Raw genomic sequence first — 23,125 nt, forward strand, 5'->3', positions numbered from 1 at the left:
AATCTGATGAAATTTAACTTCAAAATGGGGAATAAGCTACTCTTAAGTACATCCTGCAGTGCTGTTGCTCAGGGGTCTGACTGAATCAATCAGTATTCATCAGGTCTCCTTAACATGTCTGTGGAAGGTTTGGTTGGTCCCTCTCCTTGCAGGGGTTTGCAAAGGAAGGGAACTCTTGCAGACCAGAGTGCAGACAGTGAAGAACTGCAGGAAGGACTGGGGGAATCCTGTACTAAATCCTTGCCTGTTATGAGGCCTGAGTGGGTGGTACCTGGATTGTGAAGGCTGTGGGCAGAACTGGATGCGTGCGCTTTGGTGCTCCCAAACTTGAAGAACCTTCAGCTCCATCTTGGGGAAAAGGTGGCTGTAATCATCCACCAATGAGACCAGGGCTCCTGGGTTTTCCGAGTTTGTCCAGCATTCCCTCTCTGAGCTTACTTGCAAATAATGAAATAACTTATTTCCAGCTGTAACGGCCAAATCATATGCCCACAAGCCTTTTGTGTTCTTTTCATGTTTGCATTGTAGCTGTAAATAAAGAACATTGTTTTAAGCTGCTTCACTAATTCCAGTAAATTGGAACCAGTTTAGTGGCTTGTAGGTAAATGTTGATGCAGCATCACTTCAGAATCTCTGGATGCCTCTTCCTGCAAGGACTCAACTCTGAGCTAAGAGCACTGAGCCTCAGCCAGTCTGTATTTCCTTCTGGTCCTTCCGTATTTCCAGTTGGGTCCATGTGGGTGGACCGTGGATTGCTGGTTGCTGAGCTGGAGGTCTGGCTACAGTATGTACTATAATAGGACTCAAGATGCACTCCCCTCCATCTGACCTGCCTCACGGAGAGCACCTGCATAGGAGTAGTGAGCAATCGACTTAAAATCTAAGGAAACTGTCCTGGTGCATGTAGAGGTGGTCTAGTAAATTATCTAAGGAAAATAAATAGGAAGATACGGAAGACACGAAGAGTCAAAGTGATTTTTCTTTGGGTAGGCTTCAGCGTGGTTTATCATATTGAGCTGAAGTGGATACGGGGAAGGACTTGGACTGCAGCTTTTCTAACAAATGATAAACCTTCAAAGCTGGCAGCTGACAGAAAGACTGTGAATACCATTATTTTTAATGACTTGCAGGTTGGTGTGTTTATTTGTTTAAGTTTGGCCTTGAAAGCTCCTTGAGTACAGATTTTTGGAGGAGGGGGTAGGAGGTTAATATTCTCTGAAGCTGGTAAAACTTCAGCAGGCACGAGGCAGAGAATCCCTGCTTACTCACGGTCTGGCCTGTTGGTCGACGTCGGTGCCTCTCTGCTTGTGAAGGGAGACGGCTTTTGTGCGCTTGTTAAGAACAGCAGCTGCGAGAGCTGGTTGGTCCCTGATGCTGGTGCAGTTTGGGTCAGCTCCCTGGAACACACAGAGGAGGGAAGTCGAGCTGTTAGAGACATAAAGATTCCTCAGCTTCCACCTTGCTTTAATACTGTGTGAAAGCTCCAAGTAGGAACAAAGTTTGGGTTTGTCTGGTTCTGTAATAAATGTCTGCTACCAATTTTCAGGTTTTATATGAAGTTGGACTTTTGTCCCCTTTCCTCCTCACCACCTCAGTCACTGTTAAAACCCGTTTCTACACTTGAACGCCCTCCTCCACCTCAGTGCTGCTTTAGTGGCAGAAGATACGTACAAGGAGCTCATCTTCTTTTTCTAGTGTTCTTGATGCTGTTCTCTTTACTTTGCCTGTTGGATAGAAAAGATTATGATTGTCTTTGCCTACCAGAAAGGGAAACAAGTGTTAATTCAAAGCAAAGTCAGTATCCTAAAAAGAAGTTCATGGAGTGATCTGGAAATAATTTATCCAAAAAGATATTTTGTGTTAAATGAAAGCAATTTTTATGAGTTTTCTACAAGACAAAGTGATGAAATATTTCTTGCAGATCCGACTGGTTTTAACAAAAGTTTTACACTCAGACAGACTTAAAATCTTGCTGTTTTGAAAAGGAAGATTCAATAAAATGTGGAATTGGGGGTGGGTGATGTGAGTTTTTTTAACTAGCTGGTTTGAGTCTTTTTTTTCAACAGAATTGACTTAGATTCATTAATTGTTTTGACCAAAACCTTTCAATTTTTCAGTGTATAGCTCCAAAATACTTAAGAACAAGAGTAGAGGACCTTGAGTAGATACAGATATCCTTTTTTTTTAATAATTGATAAAAGTGCTGACTATTCTATTTCTGTTGCTGACTTTACAAATGGTTGATTCCATAGAATCAGAAAGATTTAGGTTGGAAGGGGCCTTAAAGACCATCCAGTTCCCAACCCCTGCCACGTACAGGGACACCTTTCACTGGATCAGGTTGCTCAAAGTGTCATCCAGCCTGGCCCTGAACATCTCCAGGGATGGAGCATCCATGACTTCTCTGGGTAACCTGAGCCCATGCCTCACCACCCTCACAGGAAACTATTTCTTCCTTATTTCTAATCTACATCTCCGCTCTTTCAGTTTAGATTGGCCTTGTGAACTTCATGATATTCACACAGACCCACTGCTCCAGCCTGTCTAAGTCCACCTGGATGACATCCCTTTGGAGTGTCAACTATGCCACACAGCTTGGTGTCACCAGCACACTTGCTGAGGGTGCCCTCAATCCCACTGCCTGTGTCACCGATAAAGATGTTTAACAGCATGAGTCCCAGTATTGATCCCTGAGGAATGTCACTCATCACCAGTGCCCTCACATTTAAAGAATACATAAGTTCAATATGACATGTCTAAAATGCTGAGCTGTTACCAACATCAATGGGAGATGCAAGTTAGGCATCTCTGAAAGCAAGGTCTAGAATTAATGAATCTTATAATTTTTTATCTTTGCCAAATATGCCAAAGCCAAAGTCCCTGCCACAGCTCAAAAGTAGAGATAATATTGACATTTGTAGCTCCTATTGTACAAGAATCTGCAAAGCATCTGAAGTTTTATCACTATAATAAAGACACTGCTGCTGTGAGCTGCAGGAGCAGTTTACTGGCCTCTCCAGCTGTCCTCTACAGATGAGGCATTGCCATGAGGCCGTACATTGCTTAAATCTCAACTTAGCCATATTTTGAGACTTAAATCTCAACATAAGTAGGTGTAGAATGTGATGATATGTTTGCTTGTCTATCTTAGCATTGAACCTTCCAAGCACCATTTCCATGTTCTTAACTACGATATTCATAGTCTATCATAAAGATGGGAAACCTCACCGCAACCAGATGGACTGTGATCCCGTCCATCTCTGGCTTCTGTTAGAGTATTCAGGGAGAGACTGCTGAATCTCGCTGATTTACTAGCATGGATACCCTGTCGAGTCATCAAACACAAGCAGTCAATCAGATTATCATGTAATGCTGTTTTAACACTGTGATGTCGCATATGAAAAAATATCTAGGCTTTTAATATCAGTTTCAAATTAACACAAGAACTCTCTTTTGGGACAAACAATTTTTTTCCTAAACCTTGTACTAGGTGTATGTTTTATTTAAAAAAAAAAAAGAAAAATGTGACACAACCTCACTTCATGAAATTAAGATTCTCACCTAAATGAAAGCATGTCTACCACCTTGGAGATCTGAGTCCTCACTTGGGAACTGATGCAATACATGTTTTCAGGCACCACTTGGCAAGGCAAGATTTTAAAGGCTCTGCATGAGAGATACAGCCTGAACTTTGGATCTTGGAAATGGTAGGTTTTCATCTCTGAAAAGCTGGGAATGAATATGTGGATGAGTTTTAGAACATAATTCTGGAGGCAGGGATTTTGGGTGCCTGAATATGGTTAACAGGGGCTCTGGTAAATGTTATCTCCAAACTGCTGAAAACTACTAAGCTTATTTCTTAAGAGCACAATATACACTGAAAAAAAGTCTCTAAGGGGTGCTAGAATGACCAAACAACATCAGCTGAAAGAAGAATGCTAAAAAATAATTGCAAACTAATGAAATGCAAGATGATAGCAACATCCATGAAGTCTGGCTTAATCAGATTGTGATGCCTGTTCAGCCAGCTCCAACAGAAAAAGGAAAAGATTCCTTTCTCTGAAGTGATGAGTTAACACCCTCTGAACAAAAGAATTTCTTGTTTGGATATGAATTTAAAACATATCAGTGTTACACTGACTAGTCTGGTGACAGCTTTAGAGCAGATGCGTAACAACAGCCTCATCCTCAAACTGACCTTGTTAACAGCAAGAGCGTAATTCAGTGTAATAGTGACTTCATCATCATTCTCGTGGATGGCAGCTGAGTTAATCTAGAGGGAAAGAGCAGCTGTTACTATCTCTTACAAAAAGTACACAGGAACAGCATTAGGGGCAAGTCTTGCTGATAATGCTCATTAGGGAGCCGATACCCAAACTCACACACGTAGCCTTTGCCTGCTTGTGATATTCTACCAACACCTCCCATCTAACTGAGCAAGGGGAGGGGGTGTTTTGAGTAACTGGAAATATCGGAATGCCTGGAATGCCAAATGAACCCAAAAGAATCGTTAAAGTTGGAAAAGACCTCTAAGATCATCCAGTCCAACCGTCAGCCCAACACAACCGTGCCTACTAAACCATGTCCCTAAGTGCCACATGTAATAATGCTACATTTTATGAAAGTTCAGTCATCCTCCACCCAGGTTTTCCAGCTGCAGGAAAGGCTGTGTCATCCTTAGGACTCCCACCTCCAGGAGAACTGTTTGCTGCTTTAAATGGACTGATCCGTGAAAACACAGTCTATAGGAAAATGTGGGAAACTTTCCATATCTATTCATTGAGACAGAACTGCTGGCAAGAATATGGTTGAAATTATACATAAATAAGTGCATAAGGGATTATAAAGAAGCAGAATGAAGCTGACAAGTTTATATTGCAGCAGGTTAGGAATTTTGAGATAAGTTTGATTGTATTTCTAATCTACATGAAAACTGGAAAAAACCCAGTATTAAACCCAGATAGCTGGCATCTACTTCGAATCGCTTGTTACTTTTGAGGGCAGTGATTTCAAAACAATAGGACAGACCTACGCTTCTTGTTCAGAGGACGGCAGCAAGGCTGGGGAAGTGTCTGGAGCAGAAGTCTTATGAGGAGTGGCTGTGGGAATTGTTCAGGCTGGAGAAGAGGAGGCTGAAGGCAGACCAATCACTGTCTACAACTACCTAAAAGGAGATTGTAGTGAGGTGGGTTTTGGTCTTGTCTCCCAAGTGATAGGTGATAGAACAAGAGGGAATGGCTTTAAGCTGCATCAGGGGAAGTTTAGATTGGACATTAGGAAATATTCCTTCACAGAAAGGGTTATCAAGCACTGGACCAGGCTGCCCAGGGAGGTAGTTGAGTCCCTATCCCTGGAGTTATTTAAAAGATGGACAGATGAAGTGCTTAGGAGTATGATTTAGTAGAGGACAGGTGCGGTTGGAGTTGATGACCCCAAAGGTATTTTTCAACCTAATGATTCTATGACAGCTGTGAGGTGAGAGAATGAAAACTGCCACAGGAAAGGAAGCAGAAAAATCTTCACTAAAAGACTGAGAAAAAAAATGGAACAACAAAACAAATTACACACACAAGCAGGTCAAGGCATAAAGAAAAGGGAGACATTCATTTTCCCAGTGTTTATCTAGCAGCCACAATAATCTTTTCATGAGGCTGTACGGGAGGATATTACTCATGAGCGCCTTCCTACCCTTCCCATCCGAGGTTCTCCAATCAGTGTTCTGAATTCAAGGTTGTTCTGAGCGTAGCTTCTAAGGTGAGTGCAGACGTGGTCCAACTGTTTTCTCCAGTAACCTGTTCAGAGAGAGTTAAGCAGGAGAAAACTCCCTGAAACTGTAATTAATATTTCTTCTACTTGTTTGATGGATGGGTTAAAGATAGCATATTTTCACTGAGGCAAAAATAATTGAATTTTTCCTTAGAAAATTTATCTGATCAAGAAAAGAATTATAACCTAAAAAAACCCACCATTAAACACTTCCTTATCTATTGGTTATAATTAATTCTCAGGGAATCTCTGTTTACAACAAAACAATGTCTCAGGATTGTCCTAAACTGGCCCGGTGTGAAGGATATTTTCACAGTATTCCAGATAATTAAAAACAAAAGTACAACATTAGAACTAAGCAATTGTGCATTACTGAACTGTTTTTTAGTTGATCTGAGATCACTGACGGGTAACAATAAGCCACATCTGAATAGTGCAGACACAGTAACTCAACCTATACAGCATTCCGGGCTATGTAAATTATTCCCCAAAGAAATGCCTTTCAGTTATACACAGGAGAGAATGTTAAAAGCTTGAGTGTTCCTGCTCTTTTGCCTGTCAGGATCTCTGGGAAAGGGTCAGCATTCCTTTATGCTGGTTCAGGGCATGAACCACTAGATGCTGAAAGAGTCTGGATTCAAAACTCATCCTAAGCCATTTAGAGGTTTTGCAGTATTTGCAAGTATTTCCAAAGCAGAGAAAGAAACAAAAGGGCTTGTTCTTATTCTTAAGTGATTGTTATCGGGATATGGCTAGCTTGATTTTTTGAGCATACTTATAAAAAGTACAGAGCATGATTTCTTTAGTTGTAAATTAATTATATAGGCTAGGTAACCTTAACTTACACAATGAAGTTACTTTGACCGTATCCTTCCCTTCATGTTAAGTGAAGCTCAAAACAGCCATGTAAGGAGGAAAGCGCTGTTCTGACTTTTACAAAAGAAGGCAAGTGCACAAGGATTTCTGTGCTTGGAGGACTCATCCAAGATTGAACTGCTAGAAACTATGACAAACTAAACCGGCAAGTTTTATTTGTTAGGCAGCTTTAAAGGAATATGAAAAGAAGGATCCACAGAGCTATATAAATTGCTCCCTACCACGGTTTCACATGTGAAAACTAATCATAGAATGGTTTAGGTTGGAAGGGACCTTAAAGACCATTCAGTTCCAATCCTCTGCCATGGGCAGGGACACCTTCCACTGGATCAAGTTGCTCAAAGCCTCATCCAACTGGTCTTGAACAAATATGATACAATACTATATATATAATATAATACAGGTTGAAAATAGTAATTAAAAATCTAGATGCCACGAACATATTCCTGTGTGTTTGATGTTTTATTACACTTGAAAGGATTTTTGGCAGCACTGATGGAATACCTGAACTCATGCTGTCAGTAGGTGATTACGCCTATCTTGCACTGATTTACTGTTCGGAGCAGGGAGAGGCTTCTTTGTAAAGCTTACCTGGTAACTGATTTGGCTCCTGTTCAAAACAGACTGAAAGTACAGGGGAAAAATACATACACGCAAATCAGGGGATTAGCTTTTTGGTGTTGCTGTTATTTCTCCCTGTCCTACTGTTTTTTTTTTTTAATCTTCGCAAAAGAAAAGAAGGTATGTTAATGGCTGTTATGGTCAAGAAATTAGAAAAAAAATCACTTATTAAATCATTTATATTTAAAAACTTTAATATCAAATGTCTGATACTGTTTGAATTGAAGAAATAATGGACATATTTGGCATCGATTTCCCTGGATGACAGCATACGGTCTTGTTGATACACGTAGTTTCAAGCCATACACACAGCTCAGCATCGAGGAAAGGGAACAGCCTCAAAGCCCTGACTGCAACAGACATTTATTGATTTATAAAACAAAATACCTTCCTCAGCCCTTGGCAGGAGAATACATCACACAGCACAACCACAACAAAGCTCCCTCTGCTAAACGGATAGGAATTAACATAGATCAAATGCAGTTTGGAATTTCTTTCCCAGTGAAGGGAGTTCTCACTTACAAGCCAAGAGCTGTCCTCCTGACAGAGATAAATGAGTGTTCAGTGTTACTTTTTATTTTCTCTCAGCACTATTGTGGGCCAGTCTTTTATTATCTCTGACTAAATTAAGCTCTCTGACATGTTGAGTCAAGTGTTATATTTCCTACAGTAACGTCTAAGAGAACATGCCACATTTCAGTGTGAGAGAGCCGGAAAACAGATTTCCTAGTGATCACTTTAAAAAGAAAAGTGCATAATCTGGATATTTATAAATAAAGTTTAAACAGGGATTCCTAACATTCATCAGCAACTTTCTCTACCAAATAGATAAATAATTCTGATGATGGCCTGAGGGTTTGGCCCTCTGATTTTAGAAAACACATGGGAAAACGGATCAAAAAAAAGTAATTGCTCCTCCAAACCACAGTTTGATGCAGTAGTGATTGAAAATTAACTGAATTCCTAGAATGCCCTGTCAGACTAACTACAGCTTTACAAACTGGGCCATTTATTAGGTTGCTAAATAATACTGATGGGTTATCTTCAAGGGTTTGGTATCAAGAGAGCTGAAACTGGGAGTTGTCCCAGGAGAATAAAGCTAAAATCTCTACAAATCCCAAACTTTTTAATTACAACAAACAGTGCAGTAATGCCACAAAGAACTAACTGACCAAACCAAGGACTGTGACACAAAGTTGTCTGCAGTTGTGATGCAGTCAGGAGTCTGTGTGTGGACACCCTCTGTGTTGAGAGATGCAGATGCACTGATATCTTTGAGGGGCTGGAAGACAGGGCTTACAGGAGCTCTCATGGTTTCTACCAATCCTAATATTTTGTAGTCCTGTTAAGAATCTCCTTCTCTAGATTAATTTCCTTTGTTTCCAAAACTCCTATATTTTACTCCACAGCAATACCCCAAACAAGTTCTTCATGTAGATAAATCTCATCCTACTTTTCAAGAGCTACGATATCCTGTGTTTTGTTTAACAATATTCATAGCAGGTGCTATCATGGTTCTAACTAAGCTTTGCATGGCAGGGAGGGTGCCAGGAAGTGGGGTGGTTTTCCAGGGGCTTCTGGCTCAAACATAGGACACCTGCCCTGGTCTGGTAGGATCAGACGAAACCAAAGTATTAGGAAACAAGTAAGGCTGCACAAGGGTCAGTAACCATGATCTAGACACTGTTGATAGGCTTACTTTTAGCTGTTGATGGGGATCAGTGATTGAGTTCCAAGGCACTGCACTTACACTACAGGCTTGTAAAGACAGAAATCAGTGTCCTACTGATGGTACGTTCTGTAGACTACAATCTTTTCAAGAAAAAGCAAGGTCATACATTGCAGCTGTGTTTAGAAAACACAAAATCAAACTAACCTTTTCCAGGACTAATGGTTGTGAGGAGAGGTTTACGATCACTCATCTTTTCCAGCTTTTCCTTTTGTGAAATCAGCTCAAGTTCCTTCTTTTCCAAGAGTTTGCTAGATGGGTAAAAAAGGCCAATGGTTTGGGTTCCTTTATCTCCTGTTTCTTTTAGTTCCGCTGTTGATTTGGGCAAGGAAATAGGAAGAGGCTGCCAGGCAACTTGAGCTTGAAATCGTTTAGCCTGTGGGGTGTGGAGGGAAAGGAATATAATTAGATATATAATATAAATAATATAAGAAGTAATATAATTAGATATAATTAGATGGCTTACAAGCAGAAATTAACTAGAACAGTACACAAAATTGTAAAATAATGAAAAAGCTAGCAGGAAGAATCATTAACAATTCTTGATTTTAATTAACAGCCTGCAACAATGATGCAACTTATCACAAATATTCAAGCAAAAGCAAAACCCTTCAGGATTGCCAGCAGAATGGCAAAAAAGCTGGCCTTGCTAGCAGTTATCATTTTAGAGTTCTAAAAACACTGGTACATACGCATGAAATGACCTTGTGTCAGCAGCACACAAATAATTCACCAGTAATAAGACAGAAGAACTTGAAGAGTTAGGACTTTGAAAAGCTAATTGTATCTCACTTTGCTATTCAGAATAAGGCTGGAATATCATAGAATCATAGAACGCTTTGGGCTGGAAGGGACCTTAAAGCCCATCCAGTTCCACCCGCCCTGCCATGGGCAGGGACACTTTCCACTGGATCAGCCTGCTCAACACCTCATCGAGCCCAGCTTTGAACACCTCCCGGGATGGGGCAACCACTTCTCTGGGCAACCTGGGCCAGTGCCTCCCAGGCCAGTGCCTCCCAGGCCAGTGCCTCCTTGCTCTCACAGGAAAATATTTCATCCTAGTATCTCATCTAAATCTCCCCTCTTACAGCTTAAAACTGTTTCCCCTTGCCTATCCCTGCACTCCCTCATAAAGAGCCCCTTCCAGCTTTCCTACAGCCCCTTTCAGCACTGGAAGGCTGCTAGAAGGCCTCCTCTGAGCCTTCTCTTCTCCAGTCTGTACAAGCCCAACTATCCCAGGCTGTCTTAAGGCCTTTGGCTAAGGCTTTTTTGGGGCAGAAAGCACTTCTCAGAGTAGGCACACCCTTGGTCTTGCCCTTAGCACACTCAAAGACCATAGCATTGTCTCAAAGAGGAAGCAAAAGGAGTTGTGCTGATCTATACCTGCAGCAGGTGAAAGTTTTGGCTGTGTTCAAATCCTGCTTTGTAATACTGTCTCCTACCTCAGAAAACTCCAGTGAGTCACCAACATCCACGGAACTGTCATTCTGAGAGCCCATCCTTGATGGGAGCTCTATGTAAATGCCGCAGGACCCACAGAAGCGAGCGTATGGACGGTTGCTTGTACCACACTTGACACAAGAAAAGTAGGATGGAGGAGGTCCAGGCTGAAAGGTTCAATGGAACACTTGTCACTATAGAAACACGGGATGCACAGTTCAGGAATGATAACAGCAGCAGAGTGAATTAAAAGGAAGTAAAATAGCACTGCCTAAAACCACTAGAGTAGAAATATTAACCAGAATACCAGGCTATACTATGGAGGCAAACATTTTTTCAGACAGATCTAGCAGTACGGTATGTTATTTTTTAACATATATTTTCAAAAAAACTTATTTCCTTTGGCAATTCCCTGTAGTTACTGGTCTGGTGGTCTGATACTGAATACTGACTGCAGTTATTTCCAGTTCAACACTTAGACCATCTCCAAGTCCCTTGTTATGGTACAGAACCAATGGTTCTGCGTGTATACAGGAGTGTTTCAAATTGTGTGTAGGCTCAGCTCACAGGGGAATAAAAGTCTCTGTGAGTGTGATCTTAGATTGAAACATTAAACCTATAAAGACATATGAGGACCAACACAAAAAAAACAAGACTGTGCCTGTAACTCTTTTTATTTACTGCGTTTTATTATTATGTTATTATTTTATTTATTTTGTAACATGCAAAAGCTCTACTGAGCAGCAGTTAAGTACTTGTCTTTTTTGAAGCTAATGAGGCCTTCAGTCAAAAAAATTGCATGCATCACCTCCTTTCTGGTAATTGCCTGAATAGGTAACCATAGTCCAGAGTACTCTGGGAATATGGGAAAATGTGCATTTGTGCCTGTACTTTACCCTCTGATGGATAAGTTACATTGGCAGAGCACTCTGCTGTTGCATGTCAACTGAGTCAACGAGCACCAGCATCAGCTCATTGACTCATGGAAATTTGTTTACATCCCTAAACCCTTAAGCCACTGACTGATGTGCAGTTAGGATGTTATCCAAGCCTTTTATTTTTCTTTACATAATCCTATGTGCTCTGAGTGACTGTTTTGGTACTACTAAGCTGTGTGCTAACTGACACGAGTTTTGCAAAGAGAGGTTTGAAATTGCTGCAGGTTACAGATAGGTAAAACCAGGTTTGTCACCACAAACACTGAGGGCACATGCCTTGGCTCCACACCAGTCACAGAAACGGGCATCACACTGGTTAATGCGACTGCATTTTGAGCACGAAACTGTCTTCCTTTGCCGGCTGTGGTAAGGCTGGTGGGTGTCTCCTCCAAATGCGGGCTAATAAAACAAAATAACCATTAGAGAGAAAAGAGAATCATAGAATGGTTTGGGTTGGAAAGGACCTTTAGATGTCATGTAAGTCAACCCCTCTGCAGTAAGGAGGGACACCTTCAACCAGATCAGGTTGCTCAGAGCCCCAGTCTAACCTGACCTTGAATGTTTCCAAGGATGGGGCACCCACCACATCTCTGGGTAACCTATGTCAGTGTTTCACCACCCTCAGTGTGAAAAAAATCTTCCTAATATCTAATTTAAACTTCTCAGGAAGAAAAGTTCATAAAGTTGACAAGTCAAATAAGAGGAAAAAGAAAAGCAAGCTACTTTGATATCATAAAGTAATAATTAGCCTAAAAGAATTATTTCAAATTAGAATAAGCAACAGTCTGACTTGGATCTAACCTGTAAATTTTTTTCATTACAAGACCACAGTAAAATGCGGCATTAATTAGTTTTTAAATATTTTAGTAGAACTGAGTGCAAACACATTATATTTCCTTATCAATGGTGCACTTTTAGACTGCGTATTTATTAATACAGCCCCATCTATAAGTAAACTCACAGATTAGAGGGAGGTTTCTCTGCTGATAAGCTTATATTCAAACCCAAAACACAACAGTTATTTTTCTTCGTAGTAGTACAGCAGGGAGAGTATGTTCAAACAATGAGTTTTCTCTCACTTTGGTATTTGCTACATAAATGGTTTCTTTGCCCTCTCTACCTCATACAGGTTATAGATTACCCAGCTGTCCTACTACAATTAACTTAGAGGGGTATGGAAAAGAAAACAGGTATTTCAGCTGAAACTTCTAGAGGTTGAGTATAGATCCCAGTTAGGCCAAGCAGGTCTTAAAATGTTTTGTTAGGCTTTGTCTCAGGGTTTATGCAGTTTATTTTCTCTGCAAGTCAGGAATATGGATAATGAACAGATCTGAAGGAACAGGATTTTGATTACAGATGTCACAACAGCAAGTAAGCAAACACAAAAGCGTCCTGTTTTCAGCTGTTACCCGCATTGCAAATTGAACAATGTGATTTGAACAATTTGAACAAAATTCATTTGGAATATCTAGAAGGACACAAGTCTAAATATGTTCTAAATCTAAAGTATTTAATGTCCATTAATAGTGATATCACCATTATTACTAATTATTAACTGTCCAGGAATTACTATTGGTTATCACTAATCAATTACCATTATTAATAAAATTTCTGACTGCTATTAATAATTCTTAGAAAGCATTTAAAGTTCTCTCACCACTCTTATGGGTCTCACCATTCAAGCCACATGCCCAACAACACATGCAGCTACATATTAATATCTACATTCAGTGGAGCACCTAAACATATGTTTATCTTGGGTAAGTATAAATCCTTACATAAATCCACTTTGAAATAATGACACCTCAGTGGCTACAGAAGAGACCTTTGCATCTTGCTACCGACAGTTTTAAAACTCAGGATGCTGCCATTACAATTAACTTCATTATTCTTCCCTCATTTCTGTATTTATCACAACCTGGAGAAGTGAAATGTACCATGAGGTTTTCACACAGGATTTTTCATACAAGAACTGTAAGTAAAATTCATCCAAGGAAAGAAATAAGCAAACTATATGGGAAGCTGAAATAGACAGCAGTTTTAGCCGGAAATTTTATCACTGCTTTTCTCATCTCTGTGCAGAGTCACAGCCAAATACAAACACAGTAGCTGTACCCATGTAGGGGAAGCAGCAAATAGAGATAAAAATAATGTAAAAGAATATTTGTTTTCACAAAATAATTGAAATCAGCAAGAATTATCTTCCTGATCTATGTACTCAAGTTTGCAGTCGAGAATAATCTGAACAAAACCAGGAGTTCCTTGGAGCCACGACTACCCATTTTCTAAGAGCCTTTGGAGCTTTCACAATGGCATTTGCAATCCTGACTTCTACAGGAGCAACTTGAAGGTATATGATATAATTATATTTAGCTGGGCATTTGTGATGGAGAATCAGTGGGAGTACTGGGCTTGAATATGGCATGGCAAAGACATCTCTGCGTTTGTAATATGGGCACACGTGGGTATTACTTCAGCTTTCCAAAGAAAAAGAATGCTACACCTTGATTTGATTAACCCTAGTTTGACTGAAGAAGCCTTACCTTGTGTCCATCAGGCAGTTCACTTTCACAGGTCACACAGTGTTTATGGTGAAGAGGATTTCCTGTGCCACACGCCTGACAAATTACTTTGCCCTTTAAAATAGAGAAGGAATACATGTCACACAGTGTTTGAAAGCTGTGAACAACAATAAGAAGAGGACTTGCCCTTACATAGTGCTGTGCTTATTCAGCTCTGCAGAGAGAAGAGATCCTTCAAATCTGTGCTGTGTGCTTCAGAATTTTGTTAACCCCTAGTGCCTGGTCATCATAAACCTATGTTTCTTGCCAACAATACATTTTAAACTACAGTACGGTTTCCTCAGGAGATCCAGCAAGAATATCTCCAGGTATTTCATAGTATCATAGAATGTCCTAAGTTGGAAAGGACCCATAAGGATCATTGAGTCCAATTCCTGTCCCTGCACAGGACAACCCCAACACTCATATCAGGTGTCTCAGGGCGTTGCCCAAATGCTTCTGGAATATTGTCAGGATTGGCGTATATATTAGTGTCAGCTTGCTTAAGCACTGCACTCACACAGAACAGACCAGTATCTGCAAGGACAAGGATGATGATTATTATTTTCCTCCAGCCCTCAGGAACTTCTCCCAGTTGTCATGATTGTTCAAAGATTATTGGAAGATCCCAATAACATCACCCAACTCACTCCGCACTCATGAGCGTATCCCATCAGGGCCTATGAACTTATGTATGTCCAGTTTCTTTATGTATTCTCTAACCCAATCCTCTTCCATTAATGGCTTAGCTTTCCTTCCTTCAGGCTTTCACCACTGGTCTCCAAGGCCTTGGATTTTATAGAATCATGGAATGGTTTGGGTTGGATGGGATCTTAAAGCTCATCCAGTTCCAACCCCTTGTCATGGGCAGGGACACCTTCCACTTGATCAAGTTACACAAAGACCTATCCAGCTTGGCCTTGAACACCTCCAGGGATGGGGCAGCCACGATTTCTCCAGGCAGCCTGTGCCAGTGCCTCACCACCCTCACAGTAAAACATTTCTTCCTCATAACTCATCTAAATCTTCCCTCTTTCAGCCTAAGGCTAAAATCTCTGAAAGCTGATTTTACTAATAAAGGCTGAAGTGAAGAAGCCAGTCAGTACCTCAGACTTTTCCATGTCCTGTGTCACTGGGTCCCTGTGCCCCTAGGTAGGGAGTATTTTTGTCTAGTTAAGACCACCAGCACCTTTGGATCACTGGTCAAGACTGTGCTCTAATGTAATAAGGACATATTCAAATTTAAAATCCTTAGTAATACTAAGGCCATAAAACAGAATCATACTACATCTTTCTACTGAACACAAGTGCATGCATTTCCATCATTCAGCTGCTACATCGTGTGGTCTTCAACATCCTTTCCTGAGTGTATGTGCTTTACCCTTTAATGCTTATTTCTAATAAAGCCACTTTTAATCCTACTAATTCTTAAAGCTGTCATAAGGTAATTACTCAAACTCAAGTCGGATCACAATATTTGTAATGAAGTCTTCTGTTAGGAAAATGCAGGACAGGAGGTAAATTGCTCATTTGTTGTATTTATTCTCAATTACCTTTACGCAGACTTTGGTTTGGGGCTGCAGCTGTGGAGCTATGGGCGACTCACATACAATGCAAGAGGGGGTATTCATTGGCACAAGATGTTTGCACTCAAGACACGGTGCCATCTGAAGAAAAAGCCACATTACAGCATATTAAAAACCATAATGAGATCATTAAGGTTATCCTGGGATTTTAAATATTTGCCTGATTATAGTCTACATCAGTGGCAAAGTCACTGGAAATGCTGCAACTGACAGCAACAGATGCTGACGTTGATCCTCAAAGATCAAAGGCTATTGAGAAAATATGAAGACAACTGAAAGCGGATGCTTTATAGACTACTATAAATAGTCCAGAAAGGTACCAAGATAATTTTCAGTAGATTTAAAATGCTACTATAAAACATGTACAAGTAGTTAAAATCTGCTTAATTATGAACCTAATCTAAAGAGGTGCCGAGTATTCTCAGTCATCACTTGAAGCTGTAGCATTGCCCCAGACAAGACAACTTTCTGAAGATACACAAAAAAAAAAATACATGGTTGATTTGTTAGATCAGGTTATTATCATCTCTTGGGAAGAGCTTAGAGAGGATAGTTATAGGCAGCACTGTAACAACTCAGTGCTCTTACAGATGCCCACACATGCCAGGGTTTCAGGCATTTTAGATGGATCTTTACAGCTATGACAGAGGCACTAGTTACTAACTAACTGCACTAATTAGCAATGGATGAGATGCATGTGCAGGTCCTGAAGTTGCGGAGGTTGTTGTTTTAGGATGAGGAGGAATTGGAATTTGGTGATGTTTCCTGGCACAAGTGAAAAACCCCACAATTTACATTTTCATTGTTATCCTTATTAAAATATATTGCACTTGAAGCAATCTATGGTTAATTTTCCCCATCATCCAAGAACTAGAACCACTGCTAAAGGTATTGAATAAAATAAAACAATCAGAACAGAGCTTCCCAAACGAACATGTAACTAAATAACGGTTATGCCAGTGTTGAATGTGTGATTTGCTGAGGAAGTTGGTTTCTCCAAAGAGGATTTATTGACTGTTATGATGTTTTTCCGACCTGTGCTCCTTCAGGAGGTGGGAAGCGATGTACTGGCACAGGTGGGATAGGAGATCCGCATTCCTGGCAGAAGTGAGCCAAGGGGTCAGACAGGCGAGGTGCAGAACAGCGTGTGCATCTGAGAATAAGAACAAACTGGCTGGGATTGTTTTGGTATTGTAAAACTACACTGTAATGATTAATCTGAAACCTGCTGTGCTAGGACATGGACCATTAATTTCCCAGTTGTTGTTTCCAGCCTATGGTGGTCCACCAGACCTTGCCCAGGTTCCATGAGGTTCTGAACCTCAGTATCTGTCCTTGTGTTCCTCTTTTGTATAGAGCCTCATAATACAGAATAGAATCATAGAATCACAGATTGGTTTGCATTGGAAGGGGTCCTAATGTTCATTCAGTTCCAACCCCCCTGCCATGGGCAGGGACACCTTCCACTGGATCAGGCTGCTCAAAGCAACAGTTGGCTTTCTGGGCTGTAAGCACAGATTGCTGGCTCATGTTGAGCTTCTCGTTCACCAGCACTACCAAGCCCTTCTCTTCAGCAACCTGGTTGCAAAAGGCAACTACTCAGTTACTTTCCAAAGACAAATATGTTAAGAAGTCACTTACCTAAGGAAATCTATTTCCCTCTGGATCCTGGCTACTTGTGAGCTAGATAAGCTTTTCCGGCTAGTCACTGCAGAAGAACCAGCAAACTGAAATAAAGAGAATTCTTTAGCCATAGTAAGCAAATATTTGCAAAATGTATATGAATAGCAAAATCAGCTACATATGTGATTTGGAACAAACTGCACAGAAATGCATTGTGTTAAGGAATATCTACTACACCTGACTCCCTCATTAACTACATTAAGGGCCCACATTAAGGGCGTTTTCCAATAAAAGTAAATCAATGTCTTGCTGTTTACTTCCAAGACAGTATTACCGAATACTAAGTTCTAAATATCAACTTGTCAACCTAGGGCAACAGTTGTTTGCTAATGGCAGATTCAGTAATACATTAGAAGAGAAATAGCAGGAATACAGGCATTGTTAATTTGCTTTGCCTGGTTTTGCCTTTACTGACAACTGGGTACTGCTTTGGGCATTCCTATTCCAGTGTGTCATTACCAGTAAGTGTAAATTAATGCTGGATAATAGAGCCAAAGGCATCGATTTCTAGGGCATAACATGAAAATGGTCGCAAATCTTCACGTCTTTTTTTTTTTTTTAGAGCTCAGTTCTGAAGATAGGGTTTTACGGTTCTCAACACCCCTTTGCTTACCTGTAACGACTCTGTTGGTAGTGCTGAGGAGGATTCCTCTCTGTACTCTCTTGTCTCCAAATGACTAGGAAGGTGCTGTGGACCTTGCAGGGACCTGTGTGCAGCCTTTCTTTCTGTTTCCAAGTCTAAAGTTACAATCCTGTTATTCCACTGTCATTCAGTTCACACAGTTAACACGTATCTTAACAGAAATGTTACATACTCTCATTTTAAATTCCAATAGCTGAGCATATTTTAAAATGTATTTGACATCCAGATATTGGGTTCAAATAACCTACATGGAACTACAGAAAATTAAACCAGAAGAAACCTCATTCCTCTCTGAAACAGCTTACTTTTGTATTTGTCTCTATTTACAGTTTTCTTCCTTCCTGCGTGCTGAAAAAATATCCAGCTCCTAAGAGAAAATTAATGAGTAAACATTAATATAAGTCCCTGCTCATAAACATTCCTATTGCCATTACCACGGAACAACGGGCTTCATCTATAGAGAAAATACGGTTCAAGCTTTCATTTCTGCTTTGTGTACTCATTTTAGAACATTACTGCAAGCAAATATCAGTAAAGTACTCCATAAAGGATTTGCAATCCCATAAATTTAACAGCTTTTCCTGGCACAAAGGGAAATACATGCTGGGCCTTGTTACATTGCTCAGATATGAATGACTTCTTAAGAGGTAATGTGATATGTATGGAAGGTAATTTTTGTTCTCTATTTGCAGTTGAGCAACCAAAACTGGAATTCCAAGGGGATCTTCTGTCTTCTGAGGTGGTTTTACCAGCAATATAAGAGGAAAACCTTACACTGCCTGTTTTCAGCTAAGACAGAAATCTGTTTTGGTCTTATGAAGTAATACTATACCTTGAAAATCTTGGGGTTCTTCACTCCAGGCAGGCTTAATTTCCACATTCTCTCCATTCTTCTTTAGTGTTGTAGTACACATCCCACCTTCTCTCTCCTAAAAAGTAATTCCATGTGAATTCCAATTTTAATTTGTTCTAATCCTCTTCTGCTATAGGTATTTGTGAAAGTACATGCTTATTTTCCATGGCAGCATTTGAAAAATCTTATATGTTTACTTGAAAAGTACTTGACCTTAACTGGTAATGAAAAAACAGTGAAGGAGAACAAAAAAAAGACAGTATCATTGAAATGTTAGTATTACAGAAAGGACTGAAACAGCAAAGAAGGGCAAACAGAGGTAATAAAATACAGAATATTATAGGCAATCAAGGTTTAATCTGTAAGCAATATCATGCACACCACATTTTATATTCAGACAAGGAGTTAACTTTGCTAAAACTTGCCTGTGTGGCGATATCTTTGAGGAAATTCTTGTCATTGTCTTCAACAGAGAAAAGGATGTTTGGTTGCTTGTACTCTACCAGAAATACCTTTGTTACAACTGTACTCTCCCGGCAGTCCCTGAAAAGCAGTGTTCATAAAGCTATGAACATGCCATAAATCCACGTGCAGCTTATGAGTCATTATTTCAGTTAGGAAGTGTAATCCTGGGCAATATTCTCAGTAACTACTGCCTTCTTCTGTTCTTTTTAAATGTATTTTCAGTTTAAAATGCACATTAAGAAGTTACTGAAAAACATGTATGGATATTTCAATCCCTCAACATCTTTAAAACCCTTGATAATCCTTTATCTGCTTTCTAGTATAACCACTGTTTGCCAGTATCGCAGAAAAGAGAGGCGAGGAAGACTTTTTTTGCATTCATAATACCATATTCATTTTGCCAGTCAAGCAGTAGGTTGCATCCTATTCATTTGATGTAGCAACTGTCATTAAACTACAGCAGTAGTGTTAAAATGGCTGTAAATGACCAAATTGCTCATTTAGGATTTACTGTCATTCTAGTCCACCTGAAAATGTCTTAATGAAAACATATTGGAAACAAGTGTTATCCAAGTAGTAATATCGGAAAATACACATAGGCCTAGGTTTGTGTGGTTAAATTCCAGTGCAGACACAAGCAAAGGCTCCCTGCAGGTCTAAGTGCAGGGAACGGCAAACACAAATCCTCAGGGGCATGGAAGTCTCTGCTCCCTTGGAAATAAAAGATAATAGGACAGAGCACAGACAGAGAATGAGTGTGTCCTCTCTCTGTCTCTAAGCATGAAGGTAGTTTGGAGAAAGTCAGTGGCTGTACTGTAAAATCCAGTATTTTTACTTTATTCTTGTACTTAACCCTTGTACTAACATTGTATTTAAGCAGTGAGGTTTAGCATTCTCTGTTCTTTTGAGAGAAGCTAAGCAGACTCTTGGGAAGACCAGTTTCTATAAATCTTCTGAATCACTGAGTGACCCCAGAAAACACCATACTAGTGCCTCTGGCATTTTTTATGATCAGACTCAAAAGGATGAGCTCTAAGCACAGTCTATTAGTTTCTCACCCACAGCCTCTATGGATCATCCATAGCCCAGGAGATAAACATCCAAGAGATAATCCAACCGCACAAACACTTAATGGATGAAAAGCTTTGTGAGAAAGTGAAGTCAAAGCAGCCCATGAAGATCACTTGGATTGCAAACTGGCTGGGGAAAGGGACATTTGCAAAGTATGGAGTGCTCTAAACAGTGTGGCTCCAAGCCACAAGGAAGATGTATGTCCTGTGACAAAATATAATTAGAATAAGAGAGGATACTTACTCTGTAACTGCCAGTGCCTTGACTATTATCTTCCCAACTGGTAACATGATAGGACCATTATACTTCAATGTATTGTGTTCTCTGTAGCCTGGTTTCCTAGTGAGTTCTGGTTTACTTCCATCCAAAGTGTAATAAATGGAGACCTCAGGTGTATCTGAAAGACATAGAGAAAAGAATTAGCCAAACTGAATACAACCTATGAAACCCAAGCTGAAAGTACTTGCTACCATGCTTGATTTTTCTTATGTAAACAAAATAAAGCAGTTCCATAAATGACAGAATGTTTGGGACCAAAACTCTTCCTCCAATGAAAAATTACTTACACAACAAATGCAATTTCATGATAAGCAATATTTCTCTTCATAAAGTAGCTGTGCAGTGGTTTTGTGTGAAAAATACTGCAACAGCTTGTCCATTCTAATGACAGAAAAGATATTTCCTGCCACGGGGAAAGGTGGCATTTCAAAACCTGTAAGGACAATCTTTGGAGAGAGCCTGGCACACGATACTTTCATGCACTGGTTTTGCAGTCAAAGTGAAACGCAACAGCATAAGAGGTTGGTCTTGGAAGCAATTAAGACCAGTAACATATATGAAATAAGTTGTGTGTCAATATGTGTTTGCAAAAAATTAAGTGCAAGTATATTTGATGTATCAAACCGGGTCGGTTAATTTCATAAGTTCTTAATGAAGTGGGCTTTGAGGTTTTACATAGAGTCAGAGCTCTTATTCATACCTGATTTTATTTCGATGAGAGTATTTGTGTCTATTTCATGTTTTGCCTTCCCTGGAAGAGGGATGCGTAGTGGAATGACTTGAGGAACCGAGACAGAGCCAGCCGTCATCTTTTTCAGCAGTAATCTTTAAAAAAAAGAAAAACCAAACAAAAAAGGCAGACAATAATATTTCTAAGGAGAAAAATGCATTGAGAAATCCAGTCTTTTCATGTGATTCCTTGTCTAATTTGTTTCTCTTACAAGACAGAATACCAGATTCTTTAAACTGTTAGTTGTCATGAATATTTGCATGATTTTCACCTTGAAAAGGAGCAAGATCCTAATTACCACCACACTCACAACTTATTCTCCTGTTTCAGAACAGTGAATGATGTCTGAGATGAGCAACGTTGCCTTTGTTTCACTTTGGTCTTTGATTGAGTCTGATTTCCATGTGTTCAAGCAAAACAGCGTTAGCATCACACACCAGGGATAAATGCTCAGAGTGATTAACAGCAAAGTATCTTGACCCTAGCAATGGCAGATGTGGTGTCAACTCCTTTGCAGGAAGAACTAGCCTCTCGTTTCATTGTGGCCATCAGAATATAACATAGAATCAGAGAATGGTTTGGGTTGCTAGGGACCTTAAAGATCACCCAGTTCGAACACCCCTGCCATGGGCAGGGATATCTTCCACTGGATCAGGTTGCTCAAAGCCCCATCCAACCTGGCCTTGAACACCTCCAGGGGTGGGGCATCCACTACTTCTCTGGGCAACCTGTGCCTGTGCCTCAGACACTCACAAGAAAGAATTTCTTCCTATTCTATAATCTAAATTTGCCGTCTTTCAGCTTAAAACCATTCCCCCTCATCCTATCCCTGCACTTCTGGATACGGAGCCCCTCCCCAGCTTTCCTGTAGCCCCTTTCAGTACTGGAAAGCTGCTATAAGGTAGTTATGGGATAGTTTAGCTGGCCTCCTGGTTCCTTACCACATTGCTGCCAAGGTGGTTTGATATACCTATCAAACAGGTGCCAAACATGATTTATCATCATTTACATAGTCATGCAACGCAATTCAAGTGCATTTGGAGCCAATAACACTTTACAATACAGAAAGATGTACTCCAGATCTTGGGAATTGATACATAAGCCAGGAAACATGTATATACTAGAAGGATTTGGTTTTGTAACCAATCCTTCTGTCCTCCAGAACGTCTCTTACGCTACTCATCAACGGAGACAGTAATGAGTCAGCATGGGAGATGTTCGTTAGCCTGCGCTCTCACTGCGACTGTGAGGCGGTGAGCTGCGGTGCTGCTTGCCGCTGCCCATCTCCTTGGCTGAGTTCCCTGGAACAGCGGTTAAGGAGTGTGGGCAGCTCCCAGTCAGACTCTCTTGGGCTGCACACAGTGTCACGGGAGACGCAGCGACAGCTGGAACAGATTTTTACCTGACACGAGGGGGCAGAGAGTAATTTTCCTCAAGGACCCGCCTGCTCTCGGCACACCTGCACCAAAAGCACACTGGCCTGTTTCAGCCTTCTGGGAGCCTGTCACTGGTGGGACACAAGCAGCATAACCCAGAGTGCTCGGCCCCTGTCCCAGCATGGGATCTGTCCCAGGTCAGGCCCCGTTTCCCATCCCCTCACAGCACAGCCCACCTTGACCTGCTCCATCCCTGCTGCACAGCCTCTGCCACTTAACTTTGGTCCCACTGCAGGAGCCTGCCTGCCCTGCAAGGTCCTGTCCCACAGCTCTGCCCACCTCTTTGAACGCTACTCGATCCCAGCCCACAGCACTGTCCACTACACTCAATCTCTGCCCACACCACTAAATCTCTGCTTCTGAGCTCCTCCTCAGTCCCGTAGATCCCACATCCATCCCTGCTCACCACACTTGATCTCAGCCATGGCCTTGCCCACCCCACTTGATC

The 23,125-nt window shown here is 40.7% G+C and overlaps 2 protein-coding genes across 2 annotated transcripts in view; one reads left to right on the plus strand and one right to left on the minus strand.

Moving 5' to 3' along the window:
* Positions 1-23,125, plus strand: part of LOC138717113 (baculoviral IAP repeat-containing protein 5-like) — a 197,804-nt gene that overhangs the window by 1,778 nt on the left and 172,901 nt on the right. The gene's annotated exons all lie outside the window — the stretch shown is intronic.
* On the minus strand, positions 1,048-22,663 carry DZANK1 (double zinc ribbon and ankyrin repeat domains 1). The gene is made up of 18 exons (XM_069850387.1): positions 22,644-22,663; positions 21,212-21,336; positions 20,476-20,629; positions 19,122-19,239; positions 18,676-18,772; positions 17,814-17,938; positions 17,159-17,244; positions 16,553-16,670; positions 15,485-15,598; positions 13,914-14,006; positions 11,647-11,769; positions 10,435-10,599; positions 9,140-9,368; positions 5,689-5,792; positions 4,199-4,273; positions 3,229-3,325; positions 1,672-1,757; positions 1,048-1,397 (listed from the first exon to the last, which is right to left on the minus strand). The coding sequence occupies exons 2-18, from the start codon at positions 21,318-21,320 to the stop codon at positions 1,266-1,268; spliced, it is 2,025 nt and encodes a 674-aa protein (XP_069706488.1). The 5' UTR covers positions 21,321-21,336; positions 22,644-22,663; the 3' UTR covers positions 1,048-1,265.

The sequence above is a fragment of the Phaenicophaeus curvirostris genome, chromosome 2, assembly GCF_032191515.1.
Source record: "Phaenicophaeus curvirostris isolate KB17595 chromosome 2, BPBGC_Pcur_1.0, whole genome shotgun sequence".
Lineage (NCBI taxonomy): Eukaryota > Metazoa > Chordata > Aves > Cuculiformes > Cuculidae > Phaenicophaeus > Phaenicophaeus curvirostris.

What these genes read in the sequence shown, in the direction of transcription:
- DZANK1 (XM_069850387.1), bottom strand. Translation starts at nt 21,320, where the DNA reads ATGACGGCTGGCTCTGTCTCGGTTCCTCAAGTCATTCCACTACGCATC. An exon ending in ACTCACTGGAGTTTTCTGAG is followed by an intron (nt 9,369 to 10,434) that starts GTAGGAGACAGT and finishes CACACCCCACAG; the next exon opens with GCTAAACGATTTCAAGCTCA. An exon ending in AACCATTAGTCCTGGAAAAG is followed by an intron (nt 5,793 to 9,139) that starts GTTAGTTTGATT and finishes CTCTCTGAACAG; the next exon opens with GTTACTGGAGAAAACAGTTG.